A 12,821-nucleotide genomic window follows, 5' to 3' on the forward strand; every position below is an offset into this window, starting at 1 on the left:
AAGTTTGGTTTCAAAAAATGAAATTTGTAATCTTCTGTACAAAAAGGACAAAATGTAAATTTTCTTAATGCATTTGTCAAAAATTGGACAAACGTAATTACATGACATTGTGTATAGTATTAAGGGATCTATAAGTCATACAGGAAATTGTTATATGGGTCAATTTAGGTAGGCTGTATGATAATAACGTTAAAGATCTGCCTATTCCTCGGTGTAAATATTCATGGTGTCATAAGGCCGCCTGGTCATTTGCTATAGCCACCTCATAAAATCACCTCATTCGCGTTGCTTACTTCATGTGTCCAGATAATCACACTAGGTCCTTGCCCCACGTACATGACAGAATATTAGACCCGGTTGTGGTGTTTAGGCACACTCTACAGGCAACATTCCTCCACACTTCGTGCATTTGATTATTACAAACAGATCCACACAAACCTTCCATAGACTTAAAATGCTCTATCTGTATTACCTACTTATATGCACTAACAAATAAACCTGAACCCTGTAACACAAGAGCTCTTTTGTAACATATACATGACTTGTACTTCACCACAACCTGACAGGTCACAAAACTACAGTAACTGTTTTCATTCATTCATAATCCTTTATGTTGCGCCCCACTGCCCATGTTGGTGCATGAACAGGACATCACAGTGGAGTATGGAGAATATCTTCTAAAGAAGGGACATGTGGAAGAGGCAGGCTTGATGTTCAGCAGATGTGAGGAGTGGGAGAAGGCTCTGCAGGCCTATGAGCAGTGCTGTAACTGGCGCCAGGGCCTGTGTGTGGCCAGCAGACTACAGTACAGCAGGCAGCAGACTGCTCAACTGGCACTCAGGATGGCTGGTCAGAGCTTTCTTTCAAATTACAGCAACGTTTTGCAACCGTAATGTTACCTGTTTGTATACTTGTATTTAGACTTAGTCTAGCACATATCTGTGGATTGAAAAGTTGGGAGTGATGCCCCACTAGTAATAAGGCTGCCCTATTTCAAATAACACTATTTCAACCTTGGAACAAATGCATGAAGACAGAATGGTGCAACCTGTTATACCAGTGTAGGTTATTTGAGAGATACATGTAGATAAGTGTGTGATGAAACATTTATATTGTACTGCAGATTCATGTTCGAGGGACATGCCCTCTTGTTCCGAAAATAGCAATTCCTCCTGTCAGATATTTTCTGAAACATCATCCAATTTTTTAAAAGGGCAAAATATGAAGTCGCTTCATAGATTATGCAAATTGGGTCCTCATTAGCATAACTCACTTTTTCTTAAGCAACCTGCACCTCCAATATGCCATCCATGGCATTTACCGTAAGGGAAATATGAATTTACTGCATGAATTATGCAGATAATGTCCTCTTGAGCATAACACACATTCTATTGTATTCACCTTTCCTAAAGTTACACATGTACCTTCACCTCCAATAGGACATCTGTAGCATGTACCAGAAGGGAAATATGAAGTTTCTGCATGAATTATGAAAATGAGGTCCTCATTACCATAATGTACATTCTGTTATAGTCACCTTTCCAAAAGGCTACACCTCCAATATGACATTCGTATCATTTACCACAATGGAAATATGAAGTTTCCGCATAAATTGTGTCCTCATTAGAATAACACACATTCAAGTTCCAGCATAATTTACATCCAGGTGTATTCTTCTTTCCTAAAGATACCTACCTGGGCCTCAAATATGACATCAGTAGCATTTACTGTAAGGGAATTATGACATTTATGCATAAATTATGCAAATAGTGTCATCATTAGCATGATTTATCAAGATGTGTTCATCTTTCCTTAAGGTACCTAAACCTCAACTATGACATCCGTAGCATTTATAGGGAGAGAAATATAAGTTAAAAATATAAGATTCTGCATTAATTACACAAATGAGGTCATCATTAGCATAATTTATATTCAGGTGTATTCACCTATCCTAAAGGTACCTACACCTCAAATATAACGTCTGTAGCATTTACTTTAAGGGAAGTTTATGCATAAATTATGCAAATAAGGTCATCATTAGTATGATTTATATCAAGTTGTGTTCACCTGTCCTAAAGATACCTACACCTCAATTACCCAGAGCCTTCCTTGATACCAATCTATGACCTGTTTCAAGAAAATGATTCAAGTTGGAATCATCTGCTGTAAAACCTGGCTGAAAACTGCTTTATAATTAGTAACAGTTACATGTACTTTTGTTTCTAAGTGATGCTTTCTGGTGCACAACTGAACATGTCTTGCATTGTGTTGTGTTGTGTTGTTTTGTGTTGGAAACCTTGTGGGTAGTCAAACACAGAATGCTTGAAACAACTGGATGTCCTGTTGTTATACAGTACATTGTATTAAGGACAGTTGTAGCATACTCTTACCTGACCTGGCTGTTAAACAGCTCCTCCTGTTAATGTCTCCAATTGTGTTCCTTTCCTGGCAGGTTTTCTGAGGAACAACAGTAGACACTGTGAGGCAGCTGTCCTTCTGGAGCAGTATGTTCAGGTATCTGGGCTCCCTTGTTAACATGGAAACCCTGCTTTCATGTGGCTTGTTGGCTGGTGACAATGATATTAGCCAAGTTATTGTTGACTACAAGATGCCATCCTTCCCCAGGATGAGGAGGGAGCCATCATCACCTTGTTGGAAGGGAACCAATGGGAGGAGGCTCTTAGAGTGGTAGGTCTTCACATCTTAATGATAGATTTTTCTTTAATAATGACTAGGATGTACATTTCTTTGGCTCTGAAAATCAGGCATGAATACAAGATGAAAACAGAGGAATGGAAAAAATTTCAATGCAATCAATTATAAGGGCGTAAATATGACCCCCGGGCCCAGGCTCTGTTTTTTGGCGACGCCTCAGGGGCGAGCCTATTGGTATAGTATTGTGTGCAGTTTGCAAGAATTCTAGAAATTGCATAGGAAGTTGTCCATGTGCATTTGTAGTCTCCAACCTAATAGTATAGTATTGTGTGCAGTTTGTAAGAATTCTAGAAATAGCATAGGAATTTGTCCACACTCAGGCATTTGTAATCTCTGGTATGTTTGGATGTTAGGCCCCATGACCACAGGTCTTGGAATGTTGGAATTTGGGTCATCCATGCCCCTTCTGGTATTCCATTGGTATGTAGGTCATCTAGGCCCCCTGGGGTACTACACTGGCATGTTGTCAAAGTAGGTCATCCAGGCAGCTGGGGTCAAAGTCCAAAGCAGGAGGTTACATTCCAACCCTTTGGGGCAAAGGGTTGGAATATCCAGTATGAACAACACCAATTGACAGTGCCATAGACATATTACATTAACACATCACCCACAACAACAACCGTCGCCAAGGCAATGTCTGTTTTTCCATGGCCAATCTTGTTCTTAATGTTTATCTTCCAGTTTAGCATCATATTTAAAAGAACCAAGAAACAAAGATAGTGTGGCCTTATGCAAGTTTATCATTTTTGTGTTTGAAGTCTTTGAGCAGTTCACCACTATATTTTCATTGTATTGTGTGTGACAGAAAGTTTATTTTTCCTGCATCTAGATTTACCAGTACAGCCGGACAGACATCATTGACACCAACTTTAAACCTGCACTGTTAGAAGGTGTGTGACACATTATCTTAGGAAATATTTCTCAGTACCCAAGTTCAATTTTGCAATGAATTTAATTGAATGTCTTTGCCAAGACCTTTTGACTTCCATTATTATATAGTTTTTCACAGTAATAATACAAATCAGTATACAGTAACTATATTCTGAAGGATTAAAGCATTTAAGAAGTCTATATATTTACTCAAGTCATTATGAAACATTGCCACACAGATGTTTTTTTATTGAGACAAATTTCCATTGTGTGTAGACAACCAGAGTTTTTGTTCTCCAAGAGTAATGAGTGGAGGTTGGACAGTTTCATTATATTTATAGCTTAATATTCCTTCTGTGTACATGTATAACCAAGGAGGTTTTACATAAAACCTCCTTGGTATACAACAATAGCTAGCCTGATTGAGTCACGTTTATAGTCACTGTGGCAGACACAACATTCGGCACAGCCCCTACCAGGGGCCATTTACAGCCTCGGACAGGGGAGTTTGTGTTACACAGACTACATGATACTGGTGGCTAGTATGTTTTAAAAGTACCTGGTGTCAAACCTTTCTTTATTCAAACCATCTATAGTGATTCGAGATTTGAAACTGTTACTAGTTTTAGGAAGGTTTGATTTAACCCAAAATGGCGTCGAAGACCATGCCTGTACAGTCAAACCTGTCTATAGCGGTCACTCAAGGGACTGGCAAAAACTGGCCGCTATGGACAGGTGGCCGCTATGGAGAAAAGGTTGATTGATTGACCTCGAGTGACACGTGTTTTCAGTACCAACTGAGATACATTTATTCACTGCACAGTACACATGTAAACATTGCATAGGTAAGTTACATTTCAGAAGTTCGATTGTTGTTCTTTTACTTCTATTATTGGCTTGAAAAAAAGAATAATCTGCCAACTCCAAAACCCGTGGCTTGCTTGAGCTTCATGTCTGAACAGACCAGCATCGCCATTCTCTACTCTTGATCCTTCGCGACTGCTTCGCTGCAGGCACACGCATCACCAACGAGTTTTAATCATATGAAGCAAAGTCCTTCGCAGCAAAATGCCACCCAATTAGTTAAGAACAAAATACATGTTGCTCAGTTGCCACTTACTGTTCGTTTTCGACCGTTTTCAAACATAAAATCGTGGCTACAGTTTCCCTTAGTCTGTTGTTGTTGTGGTGGTTCGCTTCCCGCTCGTCATTATCAGCTTCTTCCGTTATGCTAATAGGGTACTCAGAAGAAGGTCGCTCTTTTGATCGCTTTTTTCTTTTCAGAAAATTGCAATAGCCCAAATTTTACGTGTTTGTTATTCATATTTATTTTGAAGCTTTTGGTAAAGTAATTATCCTCAGTGATACGTTGCAGCAAAATAAATTTAGCACATTCAGACATTATACCTCCGTAACAGTGGTGTCTTCCGTTGACCTTTATGCTGCTCACTATCAGCGCCATTTTGAAAATCGCGCAAAACACGTTTTGGGAAAACGGAAATTGGGCTGGCATTCAAACATTTCGCAAACTCACCACATCAGATACATGTGCATGTTCTATTTTCCAAGAAGCTGCCGTAATATTTGTCCAGTCAAAATGCACAGAAATGGTCAATTTTGCCATGATGTACAAACGCAAGCCATGTGAATAAAATTATACTTGACTTCACGTTAAACCGGGAAATCGTCTGGCCGCGACCGCGTTGGCCGCTATAGCCTAATTCTTAATGCTTACATGTATGTCAATGGGAAAAATCCAAGGGACCGACAAAAAGTGACCACTATGGGCAGGTGGTCGCTATGCAAAGGTGACCGCTAATACAGGTTTGACTGTACTACAAAATTAATAAATTTGGGTAACATCAAACTACCAGGGTCAGTCTGTGACTGACTGTCGTGGTGTTCACATTGCAAATTGGTGGAGGGCTGGCTGAGACTGTGACCAACACAAGTGACTCTTCAGAACACTTTTGAAATGTAGAGACAACAGATGGTAAATTGAAGCATTGTTTTCTCAAATGATTCAACTAACCTAGAATATAAAGTAATGTCAAGCCTGGCTTTCCATTCTCTTACTTGTGAGACATGGCTGGCAGTTTGACTGTACAGTTCCATGTGCACATAGCCACTGTCTGTACTGGTTTCTTAGACTTACAAATATAGATACCAGTCATTAATTTGATACAAGTCTGACAGAGCTGGTTTGAAAGTTGAGCACAAGATTGGTTTTCCAAAGTGAAAGTTTCAGATAGTATTGCCTTGATATGAACTTAGATGATGTTTCTTTGAAAACCAGTAGAGAAAAAACATTTGAATCTTTATCTCCATGAAAAAATGGAGATATTGTTTTTGGTGTGTTTGTGTGTGTGTCTGTGTTTCCGGACTATTGTAGTCAGCATAACTCAAGAAGCTCTGGATGGATTACGATGATACACATGTATTTGATATGTGGGCGGGTGTTGTGATGCCAAAATTCAAGGTCGATTTTGGGCCCCCTGGTATGTGACCTTGGTACTGCAGCAGAACTTCCGTTTTTGTATCTTTTGACTTGGATGGGCTGTGGTCTTGATTTTTGGGTGGCAGATAGCTTGTGATGTAATAAAGAAGTGATGTAGGTTTGGGCCCCCTAGCAGCTTGCTCTGGAACTGCAGTGGCGTTATTGTGAAAATCTTCTAAGGAGAATAACTGAACAAAGGGACGACGGATTTCCATGATATTTAGTATGCAGATAGCTTAGACAGAGATGTACACAATGATGTGCAAAGTATGCTAATTGACACTTAATTTGCATAACTAATGAGGAAAATCTATATTTGCAGTGTTTTCCATGATAAAACTCAAATACATGCATGTAACATAGTTTATGGCAGATACCAATTATGCAAATAATTTCCTAATTTTTATAATTAATGCAAAAGTGCCAGAATTCATCCAAGTGGAAAATGATAGGACTGACAATATTGCATCATGTTAGATAAAGGTGTTTATGACCAAGCATATATCATGTAAATGTGTAAGTCATTTGCATAAACAGAATAGTTCATGGAGATATGAGGTCGAGGAACTCTTGTTTGGTCAGTATTATGCTAACCTGCTCCTGCCTTTGTTTCCAGCTTGTGGACAGTCTGGGATTTTTATGTGTCTAATATATAGTTATGGGGGCCAATAGACCCCTTTCCAAACTCCGGCGCCATTTTGAATCTAGCGTGAGCGCACATGGTTTGAGCGCGGGAAAAGTAAACAAGCGGTAAGACGACGGAAGCGGTTATAGATTAACTACATGTGTATCATCAAATGGCGTCCCCAATAGAAAGCAGCGTCAAGTCATCTTCGGCGGCGAGATGTAACTCAAATCTCCTTCTCGGTGAAATCCGTCGATAAATGGATAATATTGTAGTGGACACTTGGACTCGATATCAGCCAGTAGAATTGTGAATTTCTGCTACTTTTCCACAGTTCCTGCCAGACTTTTGGGCACGCGCTACAGTGATAGAATGCTTATATGTTTACACCGCATGCTTGTATAGTTTCCCCAATAATGTTAGTTCATGATCAAGTCAAGAAAAAATCCCACAAAACGTACACATTTTGGGCTGGGATCCTTGTAGCAACGTATAGGTATGATTATAACTGTTGAGTCTTTTGGCGGTCGTGACAATGCCAACATCGCCTTGAAAAATTACGGGAATTTGGGGGTCGTGTTTTCTGTGCATCGACTTGGCTCTGCAACATTTTATATTTCCGCTAAATGAAATCCCACAAAAACTTTTTTAAATATAGGGTTGAGCTCAAGGTGCATTTGGTTAAAAAATTTGGCAGAATTCCGACGGCTTTTTTGACGACCTTTTTGGATGCCAAGAATTTAATCTTGAGGACTCCAAGTATGTGAGTGAAGGAGTGAGGGTGTTTTCCACTGTATGTGGCGTTTCTTTAAAATTTTGCGCGGCAATATTTTAGATATCTGTCTGCCGGATGGAACTCCCAAAAACGTTAAAGAAGATTGGCTGGAGGACTGAAGTACCGTTTTTTTGTGGGGTTTTATCCTGCGGAAATCTAAAATATTGCCGCGAAAAGTGATGTAATGAAACGCCACAAAGAAAACACGCCCCCCTGCCCCACTCACAAACTTCCCCAAGCTGATATTGGCACTAAAATATCGTTTAAAGTCAAAGGAGCCACCATAATTCCCTCAAATTTCTAATCGCAAAGCCCTATTAGGCCTATATTTTCATGTTTCTGTTATATCATCCGACGGAATTTTGAAATATTACGGCGCAATGTGAAAACACTCCATCTTCACTGACTAGAGGTATTTAAGGTTTGGTATTTCAGAAAATCGTCAAAACAAGCTGCCGAAAGTCTGCTAAATTCCTGACCAAAAGGACTCAAGCCTACATTTTCATGCTTTTTTTTGTGGGATTTCATCCAGCAGAAGTGTCAAATATCGCCAGGCGAAGTGATGTAAAGAAAGGCTAGACCAGAACACACGACCCCCTTCCATCGCGTGGATTTTTCCCAGGCGAAGTTGGCATCGTCCAAAATTCTGAACACACAATATTACATGTATCTACTTGTGCCATGCATATATATTGACGGATTTCACCGAGGAGAACATCTCGTCGCCTAAGATGACTTGACACTGCTTTCTATTGGGGACGCCATAGTTAATCTATTACCGCTCCTGTCGTCTTACCGCTTGTTTACTGATCTCGTGCTCAAACCACGCGCACTCACGCTAGATTCAAAATGGAGCCGGAGTTTGGAAAGGGGTCTGCTGGGAAGGTCACAGTTTATCACAGTGACTTCTTTATTGTGTTACCCAGGGTATGCCGGCCTCCTCTTTAAACCAGCGGAAGGAAAGTTATGATATAGACCATGCATGTTTTATTAGAAGAGCTGATATATTTTTCTTTTTCCTTCCATAGGTTAGTAAACACATTTTGCTCTGTACGTGCGCTTTTAAGATTGTTTTTAAGATTGTGTTTTGAATAAATCAGACGATAATTAGTAGTGCTTTGTTATGTAGTCCGCATGTTATCCCTCGGACTATGAAATATTAGCCTGGCTAACACTCTCGCATTTGTCTCTTCTCTTTGCAGCATTTGAGCGACAGCTTGCTTTCCTACAGGATAACAAAGCACTGTTCACCAGGCATAAGGACAGACTTGATGTTGTGAGAAAAGAAAAGTCCAAGGCTTGCACAGACATCTTAGGTAAGGATTAATTTGTTGGATTTCATCTCCTTTTTTTTCAAACTTTGCTTGTATGAAGGCAGTTGTACTACTGGGCAGCAGTGCTGATGGGTGGACCCCACAATGGCCAAAAATGTATGATAGAATTTTTACAAATCATGATGATCATTATGAAAATTTATATTTACTACAAAACTTTCTACAGCAATGAACTTTAAAAGTGCTGTTTATCAACTTTCTTCAATGTAGCACTGATGTCAAGTTGATGAGTCTGATGTGAGATTAACGTTGCATTATGTGCAGATGAGGACCATGGAGACCAGGACGTTGACCTTTACTCTGACACCAGCAGTACCACCAGGACACACTCTACCCTCGGCTCAGCAAAGTACTCGGGCACCTCTAAAACATCGGGGTCAGTATATTTTCTACATGTACAAAAGTATAGACAGTATACTACCAGTATGTACATTCTCCAGACATGTAAACACTTTCAACTAAACAGAAATCTGACACTATTTGAATCAAATTGAACTACCATCAATGGCAATTGTGTCTGAAGCATCTGAAACTTGAAGAAGAGCTGAAAATTTTCAAGTTTGTGGTAAAAGCAACATTTTTGCAGGCAGAATTCACAGGAAGGCTAGAGATGAACACTAAATCGAGTACGATCCACCTGAAGGTGGGACGTTTCTGAATAAGGTCTATCGTTTGCTCAAAAGTTTCTTTTGCTGTGTTTTTTCAGACGATCATCCAAGAGTCGTAGGAAAGCAGAGAGAAAAAAGCTCAGTCTCCGGGAAGGCAGCCCCTTTGAGGACAGTGCATTGCTGGGGGCACTAAAAGACATAGTAGATGCAGTCGACAAATCTAAAGGTATCGATATTTGGAAAATAGAACCTGTGATACCCTAGATATGCAGCAGTGTGTAAACAAGAATCATTATGCGCCAAAAATAGTTACTCAAGTAACTGGATAAAATTTTGAAACTGTCAGATGTTTCAAACAGCATTCCCTAAAGATCTGGTAGAACTTAGGTTTTATGCCAAAACTCTGAATAGATATGTTAATGAAGTAAAGACAATTTCAGATGCTTGAATCTACATCTACATACCCGGTTGCCCCCCAAAAAACCCCTTCAGGGGCAAAGTAGGGGGGGAGTTGAGGTCCCGGGCTAAGGCGGGCAGGCCTCCAGCCTGGCACGGAACGACTCAACGGTGGGAGCCGTCGCAACCGTGCCAGGCAGGGTATTCCACTGAGGGATAGTGCGGGGAAAGAAAGAGTGTTTAATATGTGTCAGTTCTTGCGTGAATGGTGTAAAACTTGAGGTCGTGAATAGCATGTAAGTCATGCTAATGAATCAATTAGCTCCCGTTGTTTTAGGAGCTAATGTTGTTCGTCTTGGGGCGGGGTCTACGCATTGCCGCAAGTGCCTGAAAGTTCAATGCATAGACCTCCTTTCCTTTAAGCCTCCTGTGCAGGCTTCCTATAACGGCGGCATATATATTGGGAGGGGGGGGTGAGCCGGTGTAGCCGAGGGAGTTGTATAGCCGAGGGGCGCGCCGTTATCTACAGCCTGCTCCCTTTCGGGCCCAGCAAAGGAAAGGTGATTAAGACAGCTATTCAGAGAAGCTATTAACTTGTTCGCGCAAGGGTAATTCACATGTTCGCAAGGGTAATTCACACGTGCGCGAGGAACAATTGACTGAATGGGCCGGCACACGCCCGGTTTGTTACGGGAGTTAACAGCTGAAACCCTGAAAACATGAATAACACACCAGTCGGGGTCAGAAACGGAGGCTAGTTTAAAACTATCTCTTCAATCAATGTGGGGATTTATTCTGTTGAAGGCAGCCGGACAGTTTATCGGATTTTCAAATCTAGTCCGGAACCGGCAGAATGGGGAGGGGGGCATGCAAGGTCGCCGCTTGAGACAATCACTTTAGGAAACAAACACACACGTCTTAGGCTGTCTTAGCAACATTATCTTCAGCTCCTTTGCGAAATTAGCCAAATTGAAAACAAATCGATTTGCCATGGCCAGCTAGATGTCCTAGATCGCTAGTCTCAAGACTACACAAAACAAGCTCTCCTTTGACGGCGGCTCTCATGGTCTGCAACAAGATCTTGTAGATCCTTGTAGAGACGGTTGTGCGTGTATCTGGTAACAAATTGACTTTTCTTGACCTATGGCCAGGCCGACAAAACAATCCTTGCTTTCTGTGGTACTTGAAATGTTTTGATTTTTTGTAACCGATTGTGATCCCGGTGACCGTTAGGAAATGGCCGGGTCAGTGAATACGGGGGCGTGACACCTCACTGCCGGGAGGTGGTGCGTGCGGTTTATTGGGGGCCACGGGACGCCGCAGTTCATAAGTCTATGTTGATTGCCCCTAAGTGTTTTTTAATTTCCCTTTGCTGGGCCCGAAAGGGAGCAGGCTGTAGATAACGGCGCGCCCCTCGGCTACACAACTCCCTCGGCTACACAACTCCCCCCCCCCCTCCCAGTATATATATGCCGCCGTTATAGGAAGCCTGCAATGGAGGCTATCCTTTCCTGTACGTTCTCTCATATATTGCTTCTCTAACTCCCCGTTCGAACCAGCGCCGTTCGCAGTATAGGATATCTGACGAGTGTAGATTCTAGATTGAATGAGTGTCCCTGGTTGTGGTCCCTTCAAAGGTTTGCACTTGCGTGTATTTTTAGAGTGATCAGAGAGCTTCAGCCGCTACGCCACGTCGAGAGTTCGAGGCAGTTTCATTTTCCTTCCGCGAGAGAAAGTAGTCCGTTCCATGACTCCGGGCGTCAACACCCGTTACAAGAAAGATTGTCGCTGGAGTATATGACCGTGTATCTTACTGTTTTCAAGTGATTTACAATTTTCTAGCCTCATTTTTTACTCATGTAGATTTTTGAACCGATAGTTTATCGCTTCCCTGTCAAAAATACGACCCAAAATCAGGTGATTTTCGTGTAATTTCTCCTCTTGTTTTCAACCTGTTGTAGATTTCAAACCAACAGGAAATCTAGTGTGTGTGAACGAGCAAAGATTCTTCTTTCTGTCGGTATATAACTTCTTATCGATTTCGAGGGCGAAATGCAGATGCCCCCAATCCGCGCGGGGCCATGTCACACGGAGCGGTCATTTTGTTTCCAGAATAGAATGCACCACTCGTAAGCCGCGCGCGGCCATCACAGATCACTTTGCAGTTTATAGCAAGGATGTTCCAAGCAGAGGTTAGTTTCGGCTTGTTTTTAACGTCCCTTTATGCGTTTCTGTCGGGCTTTCTACCTAGCAACAGGAAGAAACCGTGACAAAATAGAAACCCAGTGCAATCTCTTAAATATAGCGATCATCTACGCAGACTAATGCACATTTAATTAGCATTATCATTATATTGTTTTTGCCACGTCCCTTCCTCCTCTACCCGCTCCCTAACAAATAGGGTCAACGACCTAGCCCAGACGGCTGCAACCATGGTTACTTGTAAACAGCAGACACCCTGTGGTGTTCAATTACATAATGTAGCAACCAGCATTTAATACAGATCTGGAGGTCGCCATACATACGAATGTGTTTGAGCAAAAATATGAGAGCAGTAGCAAAACTTATATTGCCTTTCTGGTTATTAAGGTTTTCACTATGAAATAATCTGATCCATCTAATCAAGAGTTTGCCGGTTCCCAATAACCTCAGAAACTCCAGCAATACCAGGATTTACCCTACAGTTTACTGGTTATATTCTATACCCTACAGTATACTGGTTAAGTACATGTACTGTCAGTAATGTGGCCTAATATATAGATATAAGAAATAAAAAAGAGTGATTCTAAAACCCTTTCTTCTCTGTCCTACCTTCATCTAAAGTATATGATAAATTACCCTTTCTCCTGTCCAAAATAAATATACAAAGAGCCATATATGTTAAATTCATGCCAAACTTTATTGAACAAACATGTGATCTAAAAATATCAATGCCGAATTGGAAACAAGACTTGTAATCTCATCTCAGGTATCTGTTGCCAAACATCTGACCTTTTTTGGC

General features: G+C 41.1%; 1 protein-coding gene across 2 annotated transcripts in view; it reads left to right on the forward strand.

Moving 5' to 3' along the window:
* The window catches only part of LOC136426046 (elongator complex protein 1-like), a 193,058-nt gene that overhangs the window by 83,604 nt on the left and 96,633 nt on the right, over positions 1 to 12,821 (forward strand). For both annotated transcript variants that reach the window (XM_066414980.1, XM_066414981.1), the window contains exons 29-35: positions 648 to 849; positions 2,453 to 2,514; positions 2,626 to 2,688; positions 3,545 to 3,605; positions 8,685 to 8,798; positions 9,081 to 9,192; positions 9,523 to 9,650. In XM_066414980.1, the coding sequence (XP_066271077.1) occupies positions 648 to 849; positions 2,453 to 2,514; positions 2,626 to 2,688; positions 3,545 to 3,605; positions 8,685 to 8,798; positions 9,081 to 9,192; positions 9,523 to 9,650 (742 nt within the window). The remainder of the gene's footprint in view (positions 1 to 647; positions 850 to 2,452; positions 2,515 to 2,625; positions 2,689 to 3,544; positions 3,606 to 8,684; positions 8,799 to 9,080; positions 9,193 to 9,522; positions 9,651 to 12,821) is intronic.

The sequence above is a fragment of the Branchiostoma lanceolatum genome, chromosome 19, assembly GCF_035083965.1.
Source record: "Branchiostoma lanceolatum isolate klBraLanc5 chromosome 19, klBraLanc5.hap2, whole genome shotgun sequence".
Taxonomy (NCBI): domain Eukaryota; kingdom Metazoa; phylum Chordata; class Leptocardii; order Amphioxiformes; family Branchiostomatidae; genus Branchiostoma; species Branchiostoma lanceolatum.